Source organism: Lissotriton vulgaris, chromosome 6, assembly GCF_964263255.1.
Source record: "Lissotriton vulgaris chromosome 6, aLisVul1.2, whole genome shotgun sequence".
NCBI classification, from domain to species: Eukaryota; Metazoa; Chordata; class Amphibia; order Caudata; family Salamandridae; genus Lissotriton; species Lissotriton vulgaris.
In genome coordinates, this window is record NC_141694.1 from 1,219,221,675 (window position 1) to 1,219,238,918 (window position 17,244).

The 17,244-nt window shown below is 45.2% G+C and overlaps 1 protein-coding gene across 2 annotated transcripts in view; it reads left to right on the forward strand.

Annotated features, from left to right (window-relative positions):
- Positions 1 to 17,244, forward strand: part of SNX9 (sorting nexin 9) — a 798,250-nt gene that overhangs the window by 404,526 nt on the left and 376,480 nt on the right. For both annotated transcript variants that reach the window (XM_086927315.1, XM_086927314.1), the window contains one exon: positions 6,251 to 6,386. In XM_086927315.1, the coding sequence (XP_086783441.1) occupies positions 6,251 to 6,386 (136 nt within the window). The remainder of the gene's footprint in view (positions 1 to 6,250; positions 6,387 to 17,244) is intronic.

A 17,244-nucleotide genomic window follows, 5' to 3' on the forward strand; every position in this document is an offset into this window, starting at 1 on the left:
TCGACTCGTCTCTCCGGCTCCTCGCTCTCCGCTCCGGTTCCTTCCTTGCTGCCTCCTGCCACGAGTCCGCTGGTTGGAACCCCCTTCCTTGTGGACCGTCGACTTTTCTATCTTCCGGGTCGTAGCTGGGGGTGGGACTTCCGGGGTCAGGGAGGACTGGTTCCGGTTTCTCGTTTTCCGTGATCGGGTCCTGTCGTACCTGCAGGGGATGAGAGAGAGAAGAACTCCTGGGGAAAGGGAACAAGGTGCAATCTGGGTTAGACAAGCCGGACCCCGCGCGAGGATGCTTCCCCGCTGAGGTAGGGACCGTGACCTTTCCACATTCACCTACCAATTTTCCAACTTGATTACGGCAAGCAGACAGCCATGTCCCATTTAGAGTACCATCAGAGCCTTTGATCTAAGATGATTTTTGCAGATGCCCTTCATGTCCAGATAATGAACTGCTTGGAATTGCACCACATTCCCAGAGGGTGTGAAATTTGCAAGACCTGTACAAAAGCTCAGGGACAGGAAAGCAAGATTGATCTTAGCCCTCATGGAAACTTGATTTTCAGGCAAGAAGTCCACGGACAGTGAACCCCCATCACAAGATCTAAAAGGAGCAAAGCAAGGGAGCATGTGTAAGTGGATATTTCACAAAATTAAAGGCTGATGGTCCCAGAGCTCATATTACCCTTCCCTAAAATGATCTTTTGCTTTCCATTACCCAGAAACTCCATATGGCTTTATTAAATCCACTGAAACCTGTTTTACTGGTTGACATACTGGCAACAACAGCCTTGTTGTAGAGTGTGAAGGATAGTTTGCCATCAGCGTGTCAAATACAATATCTTTAAAGGTTCTCTCATCAACCACTGTGCTAAGAACCCATCCTATAGCTAAACATCTTCATCAACACCCGCTCCCTGTTAACTGCATCCTGCTCAATGAAGGAGCCATTGGCAACAACCACCTCATCATCAACGATCAAATGATTATTCTTCACTTTGTCAACTGACGTGTCACAACTACCCACCCATTGGTTACTTCATCATTTGAAGCATCAAAAAAGCCATTGATAATGAGGGGAAAATGTTCAAGCCCTGAAGTTTGGTTGGTTGCCATTTGCTTGTCATCCCATGTTGACAACAGAACCAAAGTTTACCGTAGTTTCACAGATGCTGCAAGACCAACCTGTGTTATCCACCATACCACTGCAGAAACATGTTCCTGCAACAAGGGCACAGGTTTCACCTTTGACATTTACTCAGAATTCTGGATGAACTGTCTTTCAGGAAGGAAAATGAAGACAAAGCAGAGGAAGGAATAGGGCAGTTCGGGAGATCCTGAGCCCAGAGAAGCACTTCATGTACATACTCTTTCTCCCAAAGGGCAATGACTAACATGATGAATACCCAGAAGATAAGGTTTACAATGAATAACCTCTTGATTGAGAATGGTCATATTATTGGAACTCAAATAATGCAGGCAAATCCCCAGAGGTGTGTACATCTCTGGATTTTATGGATGCCTCGATTGACTATTGAAGGATTGCTACAACAATTTGCTCCCACACAGCCCTCCTTCCCTGGATTACAAGAAAGGGGTGCCCTGCTTTTTTGTTTTTGCTAGCACATTAGTGTTGTATATGTGAGCAAGGAAAAAGAGGAGAATAAAGATGGAATTTATACATGGGGATCTTGAGCCTGTTCCCAGTTCAAATCAGTAAGTAAGTAAAACTTTGTAGAGTGTGCAATTGCCAAGGCGTATTGGCACTAGTGGTTATTGAAAACAAAACTGATTATGAGTTGCAATTGATTAACAGGCCATGCTGCTCTTAAACATCTATGTCTTTGAAGGCTTTCAGAATTGATAGTGATTCAATTCTGATCTCAGTTCCAATTACATCAAATTCCAAAGTTTGCAAGTTACAAAAGAGAAACATCTCCCTCCCCATCTTACTTTTTAATTTTTCCGAATTAGGTCTAAGAGTTCCAGTGGATACATGCCACACAAAGGTCTCTAGGAAGTATGCAGGCCCCCTTTGTGCAGTGCTTTATGCTCCATACACACAGCTTTGAATTTAATTATTTCATTAACAGATTGCCAGTGAAGATTGCTAATGCTCAATGTAACAGAAAAAAAATAGGAATTCTCAATAGCAGATTAGCAGTAGCATTTTGAAGGGTTTGATAATACTGAAGCAAACGTTTTTGGGCACCAAGGTACAATGCATTACAACAATCTAATTTCAGTAGTACCAGAGCACCACCAGTGTTTTCTATAATTCTAATGGAATAAACAGAAATATTTTCCTCTAACTTTGAGGATATGAAAACAAGCGGAGGTGGACCGGCTTGATTTGGGCTGACAAATGTAGCTGATTATCAAATAGCACTCCCAGATTTTTTGCTTTCAACACAAGGCAGGGGATCTGCTCAAGATTTGTCGGCCACCACAACGTATTCCAAAAAGATGTATTTTCACTGAAAAGAACTACTACCGTCTTATCTGAATTCAACTTTACATAGTTATCCTGCATCCAGGTCACTATCTTGGCCCGCCAGTTTTGAAAGTTGCTAGCAGCCTCATCAACATCAGATGATATGATGCCACAATTTGTGTATCGTCTGCATAAGATACTGTCATCAACTCAAATGATTGGATGAGTTTTAACAGAGGGATGATGTAGATGTTGGCAGAAAAGTACAATGAAAATATAACCTTGGATGATAGCCCAGTGCATCCTGTTACACAGGAAAGTAGTGAGCTATTCTGCACATAATGCATTGTAGCTTGTATTAAGTTAATACTTGAAGATGGTTCAGCACACAACTATCCAGTCACTTATATGTGTGATACATATTCCCTAAGTCCATATCATATAAGTAAAAACAGTAGAACAATTTAATTCCGGACAACAAATGTAGGAGTTGTTCCTTCTTCAAAAATTACTTTTATACTGCAGTTGTGGCACACTGTGACCACCGCATTGGAATCAAATAGCACCATTTACAGACATGAAGAGAACTACATACAAGCAAAAGCCATCCTAAAAGAAGAATGTACTGCAGCCTTCTCCTTTCCCTCCATTGCCACTCAGGTGCAAAGCGGGATTACTAGTTATCTGACTGCATAGATTTGTAAAACTTCTGACCGATAGTTGTTCAGTATGGTCGTCCTATCAGTTTCACAAAAAATGATTCTCCCTCGCCTGTAAAGAGGGAGAACCGCCAACATATATGACATCTTGAGTGTGTTACTGAAAGACGAAATAGATAACGTTATTAATCCTCAGATAGGCAGGCATCTGGTGACTTATCAAACACTTTGCAACAAATAAACTTGAAACAGATATCGGAGGAAAAAAACAGGTTTTAAGATGGTCATGCTACGAAACTGCCTGGTATTGGGTGACTTCCTTCCTTTAATTGATCTCCAAAACTTCTACTTTCACATACCCAAATATACCAACAACCACTTATATGTGTTTTGTGGTGTACAGCTACCACTACCTGTATACGTTTCTACTTTTCAGCATGAAATCAGCGCCACAAATCTTTAAAACGTTCATCACTCTGGTTACACCTCATGGCTTGGGAAATCAGATATTGGTCTACCTGAGCAACTTGCTATTGGCAGTTTCTTCAGTACAGATGGTGGTGTTCATGCACATTTGTCATGCAGCTCCTGGTCTCTCACAGTGCAGGGAAAATATCCCTGCCTCTACCCAACAAATGTTTTGAGGATGTTGTAGATGGCAAGCAACCCAGCAGGGCTTTGATGTTTCTATCAGTGCACAAGTTAAAAATCTGCAGTTTGTTTTTTCAGTACAGAGCAGCTCCCCCTAGTTCTTTGTATACAAAGATGTTTGTGTCCTACATGTATATGCTCAAGCCTATGCACTTCATTGGCTCTCTGCTGGATCATACAATGTGAAGAATAGGGTGTATATAGCAGCTAGCATTCTGTCAGTGCTAAAATAGCGTTTTTTGTATGTTTATGTTGTGTTTTGTAAAGCGCATGGCTGCACTAGGACTTCCCTGCGATGGTGCGTGCTGAAGTGGATAACTGCATGGTAACGGGTTAGTGGGGGAACAACCAGGTCTTGAGTATTTTTTCTAAAAGTGAGTTCATCTTCCAGTCACCTTATACCGAGTGGGAGACCGTTCCATAACTTTGTACCACGTGTGCGAATGGTCATCCGTCCCATCTCGCCTTTTTGACTCTAGTAGTCTTAAGGAGGTGTTGTTGAGATGATCTAAGGAGTCTGGCTGTGGGATAAGACGATACCATACCTCTGAGCTTAGCTGGACCTTTATTCTTTATGGCCTTGTGTGCAATGCAAAGGGATTTGAACTTAATATTTGCTTCAACTGGCAGCCAGTGCAGCAGTTTCAAAGATTCTCTTACTGGAACATAACTTGGGACCTTTAGCAGAAGCCGTACTGCTGCATTTTGCACCACCTGAAGTATTTTTAATTATATACTATGGCAAGCCCACATAAAGAGAATTAGCATAGTCCAAACGGGAAACTATGAGGGCTTGAATCACAGTTTTTCTTAAATGCTTGGGATCTGTGCTAAGCAGCTGCCAGCCAGTGTTTTTGCATGATGATCCATTGTAAGGGCTCTGTCCAACCACATTCCCACATTTTTTATAGGGGAATTAGGATCTGGGGGTTGCCCATGCAATTTGGCCAGCTATCCAGAGGTCTAGGTATGACCATGTTCCCTAATATCATTAGTTCCGTTTTTTTGCCGTTCAATTTCAAACAGTAGTTCGTCATCCAATTGGCCACTCTTCCTATAGAGGAGTCCAAGTCGGGCAAGTATTATTCAATTATTTGAACTTATGAAAGGTGCAAATGCTGTCGAACTGCAATTTCAGGACGGTAAATGTTTCATTTATCAATCTAATCTGTGGAAGCAGTCCTTAGTACCTCACACAGAAGTCCAGCCATATTTATTCCCCCTCAGGAGTCTTTTGTTTCTTTTCTTTCCCTTTCTCTCTGTGGCCATATGTTCCAACCTGGTGCACTGTTGTTCATTTCTGTGCATCTTTCAGAATGAGCAAAAATAGCCCACATCTGAAGCCTGTTTTCCAAAGTGTAGGGTTTTTGCATACGTGGGACCTTAGTGGAGTAGATATAGGTAATCCGATATGAATGTAGTTTTTGGCCTAGACCAGGAAGACTGTCTAGAGGTTGGAGTGTGAAAATGGCACTAAAGTGTGAGGGACGAGAGCACTGGGCGACAGTTATAGTAAGACCGTATGATGGTGCTGTACTCTTGGGTTCTACCATCTAGTGTTGGTATTTGAATGCCTGGGCTCTGCCTCTTTAGGAAAGTGACAACTTTCTTCATTTGAATTATTAGCTCTGTTCAACCCAGTAGAAAAATTTGGTGCCACCTAAGGTGTGGATAGGAAAGTGTTAAGTAGGGGGACATTTGTTTCACAGTGTGTGATGACATTTCATGTGGAAGATGCTTAGAACACAAAATGTTTACCAACTAAAGTTAGTGGGTGAAGGCAGTTCTATTGGATCCCTGAAACTACATCTAAAGCACTGAGCAGAGGTTTACATGTGGAAGGAACTCTTCAATGGTTGAACAGCAAAATAAATAATACAGAGAAGGCACTGTCAACATGCAACCACAAGGCTGACCACAAACGAAGGGCAAATTGAAAATGATCTTAAGACATATCGGTAATCTTGCAAATTGCATTACAGGTGAAGTTTCAGGGGAAATTAGCAAGTGTCTGCCTGACCATACATGAGATAAAATGCTTTGAATACCAAGACACAAATCCAACAATCCCTGCTTTATCTAATCCCCCTCTCTCCTTCCAGTGACCCTCCCTTTTACTTAACTCTTTTCTTTCGCAAATGTACTAGCAGCATCTCTAAACAGATCAGTATCATTGACTTCCCAACTCTTGCCGTAATGCAATACTGCAGGTAATTTCTCAGACAAATGGACTTGTGGTTCCTGGGAGCACCGCCTACTTTATTTGTGATACCTGTGAATACTATTCAAACTGAAGTCTCTGCAATTTGTATTATTGATCTATTTGAAACCACCCACATCTTGTGCAGTTCTGTAAAATAAACTATTATCTGATTATTTTTTTTGTGACACTGAACATTAGATTTCCACTACTTTAAGACCTCTGTGTAAACGTTAAACACTATATGGAACGTTGTTTTATCCTTGCTTATTTGTCAAGTTATAATAACACTTCCTTCTGTGTGGGGAATTCTAGGTCAGCAATTCTGGAGATCCTTGGTCAAGCTGGAACCCAAGTGGACCAGAAAGTACACAGGTGCAGAAAAGCACCACTTCGAATCACTGGGATGCATCTGCCTCATATGGTCATCCTCAGGCCTATCAAGGCCCAGGTAAAATTCATTTGTTAACAACCATCATAAAATAACTATTGCGTCAGTAAATTGCTGTAGGCTGTCTTTCGTCAGCAGATGCCAGCACATGAACAGAGGTGGAAAGGTGTATTACAGGTAAGACTGTTGTATTTAACAACTCCCAGTCCTCCCTGCAACAGAAAGGGGATTCATGTCCTGAATTCTAATTTGGATCCTTCACTTTTTCTTCTATTTTTTTAAAAATCTTCTTCTCTGCTATGATGTTAATGTAGTTGGCGCTGCTATCCTGACACAATTGTTTACGTACATTTTGCTTCATTAGCACAAAATGTTCATGTTAGCTCTTTTCATATACAGTTTTGTTTCTACAGTGTGCTAGTTAGTCTTGCCAGTACTCTGAGGGGGGTACCTACACATTTTTTTGCACCATTGAAATGTTGCAACTGGTCTGGTTTTCAAGAACTGAGCCACTGCATACAGTTTGTAACTTAAATCCAAGATGAAATGCTAGGAATATGCAGCAAGTGGCAAACTGGCCACTCTTAAGATAACCAAACCCACCTTTCAATCAACTGGACACAAAACAAACAACCCCTGCGTTATCTAGTCTTCTTAACCGCTTCAATTGAACACCTGTCTCACTTAACTTCACAGCCTTTACCAAATGAACTAGTGGTAAGTGCAAGCACTTCCAAAGAGATCGTTCTTGTCCACTTGCCTTTGCTCGACAAATTGTATTATTGGAGGACATTTCTCCTTCAGCTGCACCACTGAAATATGGATGGTCGTTACTCTGTTTTGATCTAAGAATTAACAGGAGGAGGAGGAGCTACGACAGCAAGCAAGACGGCTGCTTAGGCTCCCGGCTCCGTCGACCCTCGTAACCCGCCGCGATATCCTGCATGTTACCCTGACTTAACGGCTAGTCTCTGTGTGCATGAACTGTCCCGCACTCCGATGGTGAAATCCGGAAACTTTTATCAGCTTGTTTGACGGAGTTACATCGAGTGTAAGTTTGCGGCCTGCTCCAGCGGTGAAGCCGGGGCCTGGAGTACTTTCACAGCCGGGCTGTAGTGCAACAACATCGGCCAGGAGATTTAGGCTGGGCCCGGTCGACCGAAATGGAGGCTTTGTTTCAGCCCGGATTTGGTGGCGATCGTCTTCAGTGCTCAGTATCGACGGTGGAGTGAGTCTGCGTGCTGCAGGCTGCGGGTGGGGGCCCACGTCCCGCGGCCAGGTTTGCTCCCGCCGGGGTTCGGTGATTCGGGGTCACTGGCCTGCGGCCTTAACTGGGTTGACCGTGGCTGCGAACAAAGACTGGTCACCCTTCGCAATTGCACGTTCGAGATCCTGTCTATCCCCCCCTGTGGGTACCGGAATCACCCGCGGAGGTGATAGTGATTGATACCGAACACGAGATTATGGATCGAACTGTGCATGAGCCATCGCTGTGGTTAATACTGGCAGAACTTTGGGCATTCCGCTCACATGTGGATACTTTGCTGAGCAAGTTGGACTCGCGCCTATCTGAAATTCTCCTGGTGGAACCGGGCCCGGCCTTATTGTTGAAACGGGATTCTGCAGCCATTCAAAACGCGGCCATTTTGACTCCGTGCGAGGACCCCGTGAAGAAACGAGTAATGGAATCATCGGATGGTGCCCTGGTGGACGGTGTTCCAGAGGAGGGCATGGTATTGCTGAACTTTTCACCACTGCCGGCTTTGGAGATATCGTCAGGCGTTCCCCTCCCGGAGACTTTTGTCTGTGACTTTCCATCTCTTTTGTGGTCATCTTCTCCTTTCCTGGCGATGCTACGACTCCTGTTCAAGACACATTGGGACTGTTCATCTCGGAGGGGGAGTTCGTCTGCATCTATGGTTCTTGAGGACTCACTGCTTGCTGGTAGCCATGGGCTGATCGCTGCTGACTCTTCTCTATTGCTTCTTTGTGTGCCTCTGGGTCTCACTGGAAGGGGTTCGTGTTTTTGTTCGGAAGGGCCAAGGTTATGATCGGCTGGATCGGGATGGGTTGGCATGGCTTTTACAAGTGTTGGACCTGCAACTGTTTGCTCTAAGAGGCTGGGCGGTGTCTCACGGTGCCCTCTAATTTCTCTATATTGCTGTCATAAGGTTATCTTTCACTGATAGGGGGTAGCTGTTTCAGGCGGGGGGTCTAAAGGGGCTGGGAGCCCACATGGATATGCCCTCCTCCGCTCTTCTTTTTCCTATCTTTGGGGTTTTAGTTGTTAGGGGCGACAGGGACGCTGCTAGTGGGGTCAGGCTGTAGCCATTTGCAGGGGTGCAGGGTGGGGGGCTGAAGGGGGGGTTTATTTTGCCTTTTTTTTATTTTCTATGGCCTTCCTTCTTTTTCTTTCTTCTTGTAGGGTCAGTATAACTACGAATCATTCGGATTCTTATCGTATGCTTGTACTTCGTGCTTTCGCTTTTATGATATCTGGATTTGTGGGCGGGCAGGCCTCGAGTATTGGCTCAACATGGAAATGTATATTGTGCGTTCTTTTTTATCGACCTATATGCTCCTGCGCCAAATCTCCATTATAGTGGTCATTATATGTATATCCTGTTTTTTACCCTGCCCCCCGCTTCTTCTGTTTGATTGTATGGCACCTGATCCTCTCTTATATAATATAAAATGAAACCTCTGTCTTATCCTGAACTCCGACTATGCATTCCAATACAAGCTTTACTCTGAATCGCTGCCGGACCTTTGGGTTGTTGGCTGATGAGCTGTGTCGTATTGTGATATTAAGTAATTTTAATTTGTTTAGCGGCCGGCCCCCGCGGTTGAAGGCCCATGCTTGTATTTTTACTGAATGCTAAAATAAAGGTTTAAAAAAAAAAAAAGAATTAATAGGAGTTCCCAGGTGCCATGCACTCAGGGATATTAGGCCCAAGGAGGACTAAGTGTCCTGAGATTGGCTAAAAGGAACATAGGTGTTGAATAAAAGTGCCTGCACAGTGTTTATCAATAAGCATCAGTATCCCATTGCGTTCCTATCAGGGTGAGTCGGCCCTGCTAATTGGTTGTATACTACACTGCGAGAGAGCAAAGAGGACAGCAGTTTGGCAGAGCTCTAAAGAGGGGATCTTAAAGAGATCAGAAATGGCCATAAATTGTACAGCAGAGTAAGGCAACAAAACCAACTATATAAAGAACATCCATTTATCATTCTACTTAGTAGGATGTAAAAGGGAGATTGGAATACTTACTCCTTAGCATTGGCCTTTATATGGAAAACGGTGAAGTACATGCTTCTCAAATGTTGGTCACTGTACAAGAGAGGCCAAATCCACCCGACAGAAGGCACTGTTTGCGGGAAGGTGCCGGACTCAGACTTCTTCCCAAGACGAAGTGAGGATGGTGATACTGTACCACACAAGGAGATACAATAATACGGACAAGTGATGAGGCAGGGTTTGTGGCAGGCTGCATGATGTGACAGTGCCCTGTACAAATTCTAGATTCTAAAGGCTAAAAGGACACTATAAAGTCATAAGTGTGGTACCAAAAACCATAGCCATGAACAATATAGCCAGTCACAGATAAAAAAATCATCTTTAACCTCCGTAGGTTACGTGGCACAAACTGTTTTAATATTTGCCTATTAATGATTGCTGTAGGCAGAGAAGCCCTTCACATGCAACATGCAAATACCACATATTGGCAAACTTTTCAGATTTAAAAGTGTGGCAAAGGATAAAAGGCCTTGGGCCATATGTACAAATCATTTTTCCGGTCACAAAGGAACTGATTACCAGACCTCAGCAGGCCACCATCCCTATCCATGTCCTTTTGTAAAAGGACCAAACTATAGTCATAGATGAGGCCATCGTAGACGAGGTCATCGTAGACGAGGCCATTGTAGACGCCGTAGACAGGCCGTCGTAGACGAGCAGTCATAGACGAGGCCGTCGTCGACAGGGCCATCGTAGACGAGGCCATCGTAGACGAGGCCATCGTCGACGCCTTACACAGGCCGTCGTAGACGAGCAGTCATAGACGACGGCGTCGTAGACGAGGCCATCGTAGACGAATAGTATAAGAATTGGCTTGGTAGTTTGGTCTGCCCTGTTCCCATGATGCACTGGGCCAGGGACAGACTAATTTGCATGTAGCCAGGTTCTGAGCTGGGATGGTGCAGTGAGCTAAAAAACGGTGATGGATCAAGCCCTGATCTGTTGACTGGGTATGAGTGTTCTGTTTAATTCAGATACTCTGTCCATCACCACCCCCTTTTCTGAATCGTTTTGTCCACCATATGCGTGGAAGGGTATACTCAGATGTGAGTCCCTTGCTCATTGCACCATCAGGATTCAAGCAAGCCGGGCCGAAGATGGCTGTAATGCCAGAAACCGGTCCCCGGAAGCTTGTTTCCTTCCCAGTATAAGAATTGGCTTGGTAGTTTGGTCTGCCCTGTTCCCATGATGCACTGGGCCAGGGACAGACTAATTTGCATGTAGCCAGGTTCTGAGCTGGAATGGTGCAGTGAGCTAAAAAACGGTGATGGATCAAGCCCTGATCTGTTGACTGGGTATGAGTGTTCTGTTTAATTCAGATAAACTGTCCATCACCACCCCCTTTTCTGAATCGTTTTGTCCACCATAAGCGTGGAAGGGTATACTCAGATGTGAGTCCCTTGCTCATTGCACCATCAGGATTCAAGCAAGCCGGGCCGAAGACGGCTGTAATGGCAGAAACCGGTCCCCGGAAGCTTGTTTCCTTCCCAGTATAAGAATTGGCTTGGTAGTTTGGTCTGCCCTGTTCCCATGATGCACTGGGCCAGGGACAGACTAATTTGCATGTAGCCAGGTTCTGAGCTGGGATGGTGCAGTGAGCTAAAAAACGGTGATGGATCAAGCCCTGATCTGTTGACTGGGTATGAGTGTTCTGTTTAATTCAGATACTCTGTCCATCACCACCCCCTTTTCTGAATCGTAGACGAGCAGCCATAGACGAGGCCGTCGTCATCGACGAAGCCGTCATCATCGACGACGCCGTCGTCGATGAGCAGTCGTAGACGAGCCGTCGTAGACGAGCCATTGTAGACGAGCCGTCGTAGACGAGCCATTGTAGACGAGCCATTGTGGATGAGCCATTGTAGAGAAACCATCGTAGACAAACCATCGTAGACAAACCATCGTAGACGAGGCCATCGTAGACGAGGCCATCGTAGATGAGGCCATCGTCGACGCTGTAAACAGGCCGTCGTAGACGAGCAGCCATAGACGAGGCCGTCGTCGACGACGACTGCGTCGTCCTCGAGCCGTCGTAGACGAGCCATCGTAGACGAGGCCATCGTAGACGAAGAAGCTGTAATAGGCAATGATGATGGTTTCTTCGTCGACGATCCTGTTGACGATGTTGGCTTTTTAGTCTTTACCTCAGGAGGTATAGAAGACACCTTGCTGAAGGGTCCTATGACCAGAGGAGGTGATTTTGACGGCTCTGAAGTCGTCTTTTTTATATGATTTTTCTCCAAAAGCAAGTCCTTTACTCTCCTTTTCCACAGAGTGAGGAGATTTTGAAGAACTGCGCCCAGAAGACCAATGAGTGGTCTTTTTGAGGGCCTTCTCAGGACGTTCGCCTGATGAATGAGTTTGAGGAGATTTTCTTCTCTTTTGAGGTCTCCTAGATGTTGAGGTCAACGCCTCATCACTTTCACTGGAGAAAATAAAAAACCTCCTTTCTGGTCTTAGTGTTTGACACCATATTAAAAGTCGCCCTTCACGACCTGTCAAAAAACTTACTTGAGAAAGAGCGACATACCTTGCAGTCTTTCCTTACCAGACCTTCTTTAACCCCTTCGGTGCTCATGACGAGCTCAGCTCGTCATGAGGCACACTGGAGCTGTGCTTATGACGAGCTGAGCTCGTCATGAATAGAGGGATTCATGGAATGTCAGCACAGGAGGGGAATTGCCTTAGCAGCCAAGGTGTTAATAAATGTATTTGAAGATAATCCATAGTAGAAAAGAATCCTTGACAACAAAGTTATTTATTAAAGTACAAAAACACAGAATCTGAGCAGAGCTCAGAGGAGACTCCCTTAGCACAACATGTGGTAGAAAATCTGAGGGACGAGGCTCCTGACAGGAAGGTTCTAGAGGGAGGTGGCAGCTGATTGGCTCTTCTCTATAGTTTGGTCCTTTTTACAAAAGGACATGGATATGTTACTAAGGTGAGGCCTCTAGGCCTACTATTCTCTATGTATGTCTATAGGACATTACTTTTCTAGGTACCGGAGACTCCCATCTCGACAACGGGGAATGATTCAGGCATGTGAATCTATGAAAGACACCAATACTGGATAACTGCAGTTACAGGTAAGTAACGCATTTCTTGCTGCTGTTCACAGAGCAGCTTTCAGTGAGCTGTGATATGGTGCTGGTTTACTTATGCCAGGTTGGCATTGCTGAAGTCTAGAGATAAGATAATTAAGGTGTGGTGAAAGATAGTGGATTGGGCAAATCTGTTGACGCTGGGAATGAGGTCAAGTTTGGAGTCCAGTGTGAAATCCAGTGAATTCGCGGTTGAGTAAATTGAAGGTGAAAAATCCTCAACCTTGAGCAAGGATACAAGATTGGGATCAAATCTGTTGTAATATTTGGTGGTTATTAGGAAACATTTGTTTTTGTGAATAAAAGATTGGTGTTGAACAGAAGACCATCCTTGGAAGGGGAAGTTTTTAGATAAAGCTACATATCTTCAGCATATTGATGAATGGCATCTCCAGAACCATTTAAAATCAAACTCAGCCTTTTGAAGACAGAAGTTTGACTTGGTTGGTGCTATTATAGAGTCTTGAGAAACTCCACAAGATGTTTTAGTCCTTTCAGAAATGTGATCCCAGGTTTCCAACTGACAGTGATTAGCTATGAAGGATGAGAACCAACCAAAGCAAGCAAAGACTTCCAGAAGTAAATTCAGGGAAATGACCAACTACAAGAAGTAAAAATCAGGAACTGAAATAGTAGCAAAGGACACAATTAAAAAGGAGGGAACTAATGTGTTGCAATGAATCCATCACTTGTAAATGCACCCTTATGTGTGAGCTAACCAGAAACTGACACCACAGGAAAGTACTCTACCTCACCTTAAACTGAGAACCTCTGATAAAATTCTGTGGTCACAACCACATCCTGGAAAGGGCAATTTGTAAGGCTTGCCCCCAACTCTTTTCGGATACAAGCTGATTTGGGGCAATTTTGACATATCATTTGTCCAGTGCTGAACTCTCCAAGGGGGACTGAGCGTTAAAGCGCCATTGCAGTCCAGGTGGCGAGAACACTTAACCACCTGCTGAGTGTGGCACTCAGCAATATGGTACCTAACTGCGCAATGAGCTCTCCGTCTTCTCAATACTCTTCCAATCTATGCAGGGATTGACTGACCCTAGCGGGCACCGGGCATTTCCCCGGGGGGCCACCAGGCTGAGGGCCGGTTTTTGGGACCCCAGGGGGCGTTTTGTTACAGGGCCGTTTTTGCAGCTTAGCTGCAATATCGGCCCCTGAAACAAAATCGGCCGAAACCGGCCCTGGCAAACTGCTCTGCTGCACCCCCAAACCAACCCCCCCCCCCCCCTCCCAGCCCCCCCCCCCCCCCGGAGGGCCAGCCCAGCACTTTTCCAGGGCTGGTTTTGGTTCCCAGTCTGGCCCTGAATCTATGGTAAACACTTTACACAGATGCAACAAAGGAAGTAACTCCTTAGGAAGAAATGGAGGAGTAGTAATTTCAGGCAGTGTTGTGTCTTTACCCTATGTGTGTGATAAGTATTAAAAGTTTCTTTGGAGCAAAACGGTGTGCAAAACATTCCTGATAAAGGTGTTTAATGCTTGCATTAAATTAATTCTTCCACTGCAAAAATTCTCTCCAAGATACCCTCAACAAGGAGATATTAATCCACATCACAGCTATTAATTCAAACCAGCCTTCAATACTGTTTTTAAAATTTGACTCCGGTGTGAACCTTACTAACTCAATTAACTCTAAAGCCTTACCTAAGTCCCTTGCTGTCTTTGACACCTTTTACCACTAACAGTAACTCTGCAATCCTGCGCCCCATGTTTACTATGTAATATTTCTAAATATGTATAATTCTGCTGTCTCTACCTTTTTCGCTTTTGTAGTCACACACATTCAAAAAAACATCATCATTACAGCTACATATGACCCCCCTGCTGTTCCTATGTACAGTTTTAGGTTCTTAGTTCAGCATTTTATTTTGTGAAATGCTTTTGGTTCCTAATAAATAGCCGCAAAGACATTGTGATACCAGTCACCCAGCTCGCATTCTTGGGTTAGGCTTTGTTTATTCATTACTTTATTCAGAGTTTTTATTGTTACCTAAATGTTAAAATCTAGTTATTTCCAACCGTGTTGATCCATATGTCAATATCTATTGTGTGGGTATCCATCTGACGTTCTAGCACTTACAACCCCACAATGTTTTTGTTCATTTCAATATGCTGTCCCGGAAGTGCCAGGCAGCAACTGCCCAATGCAGGAGGAAAGGAATATATTAGGATGCATTGTCGGGTTATTTTTCTGCATTGTATTGGGAACCCAGTCTCTTGTGGAGACGTGAAGGGGAAAGGAGGGAAGTCCATTAGTAGCAATCCAATTGGAATGCTTTCCTTAACAGAGCATTTCAAATTGTTTGCTTGTTTTCTTCGCATCCTTAGTTGACTAATCAAAGTGATGAACGTAGTGTTATGATGTAAATGGAAAAGTCCATGGCATATCTGCCTCAAACAAGAAGGCAACAAATATGTCTACTTTTCTGACGAGACGAGGTAGACGCCTTTGTAGATTCAGTAGCAATGTTCTTAAAAGATTATTCTCGGTCGGGGGTAGAAATTTGGATTCAATAAAATGAGCAACACAGTCCCTCCGGGCATGGCATACTTCAAAGCCATAGAAAGTCAAAGCAGAACACTGCTTTGGGATGGGGCCCGTCTCATATAGAACTCGACAAACTGACAAGGGGATGGTACGAAGGAGGGATAGCCTGCCCGACATTCAAAAATACTATTTACAGCTCAGCTCACGAACGTTAATCAATGGGTGCACCTTCCCACTGATCATCCTGCGTTTCGTATGGATCGGCTAGTCCTGCAACCGGGAAGGGGGTGGGGGCGGGGGGGGGAATACATGTGGACCCTCTACTTTAGCCCACGATGCTTAACTCCCCAAGCGGTCACGGTTACACTCTGGAACACAACACTTAAAACGCTGAGTTTGAAAGGTAGGATAACCATGGCCTTTCCCCTGTGGGACTCTGAAGAATTGGGCACCCTGGGAACTCAACCTGGGCTTAATAACTGGGATCTCATTGATCTCCCCAGAGTGGGAGAGGCTGTCCCATTCACTGACTTGCAACAAGACTACCAGTTAGACCCCACTGAGACCTTCCACTACCCACAGATACAACAAACACTCCAGGCAGCGCTTCCCCAAGGGGGGAGTCCTACCAGAGGCTTCGCCCCGGTAGGACACACTGCTTGATGATCACATGTCCGGCAGGGCGACTTTCCTCACATATCGAAAACTGATTAATAACTCACAAGACACTCTTCTAAATTTGCAGGTACAATGGGACCTAGATCCCGAGGGTTTGGAGTATGATGAATGACCCGAAACCATGGTCTCATTAAGAGAGGTAGCGATTAAGGTTGGGTTTAATTTAGTCCAGCTCAAAGTTAAACACAGGTCCTACTTCGCATGGTGGCAGCGCGCTGGAGGTACGTTGGGGGAAGCTGGTCAGAGGCTTAAGGCTCTGCACATATCTGCACAACAGTCTCCCAGTGAGCTCCCATGATACCCAGCCCTTCACTTTTTAATTGTGTGCTTCTTGGTGAATATTTTTTAAAATTGTATTTTACCTGCCTCACTGCTACTCACGCTTTATCCTTGCTCTGGGCACCCCTCAGTCTCCTGCGCATTCCGCCTGCACCCTGGTCCACCACGGGGCTATCCTGATTGTTGTGGAGGGTGCAAGCTCACGCAGGACGACAGTCTCTCTTCCAGGACAGTCGGTGACGGAGCACCGCGATCAGGCCGTGCCGCTACCCTTAACTAGGGAGTTGTCCCCATTTTCTTCATGGCAGCGCGCTGGAGGTACGTTGGGGGAAGCTGGTCAGAGGCTTAAGGCTCGGCACATATCTGCACAGCAGTCTCCCAGTGAGCTCCCCTGATACCCAGCCCTTCACTTTTTAATTGTGTGCTTCTTGGCGAATATTTTTTAAAATTGTATTTTACCTGCCTCACTGCTACTCACACTTTATCCTTGCTCTGGGCACCCCTCAGTCTCCTGCGCATTCCGCCTGCACCCAGTTCCACCATGGGGCTATCCCGATTGTTGTGGAGGGTGCAGGCTCACGCAGGACGGCAGTCTCTCTTCCAGGACAGTCGGCGGCGGAGCACTGTGATCAGGCCGTGCCGCTACCCTTAACTAGGGAGGTGTCCTCATTTTCTTTGTGGCAGCGCGCTGGAGGTACGTTGGGGGAAGCTGGTCAGAGGCTTAAGGCTCGACACATATCTGCACAGCAGTCTCCCAGTGAGCTCCCCTGATACCCAGCCCTTCACTTTTTAATTGTGTGCTTCTTGGCGAATATTTTTTAAAATGGTATTTTACCTGCCTCACTGCTACTTGCACTTTATCCTTGCTCTAGGCACCGTTCAGTCTCCTGCGCATTCCGCCTGCACCCCTGTCCACCACGGGGCTATCCCGATTGTTGTGGAGGGTGCAGGCTCACGTAGGACGACAGTCTCTCTTCCAGGACAGTCGGGGCAGAGCACCGCGATCAGGCCGTGCCGCTACCCTTAAATAGCAATGTGTTTCCCGTCGCGCAGCGGAC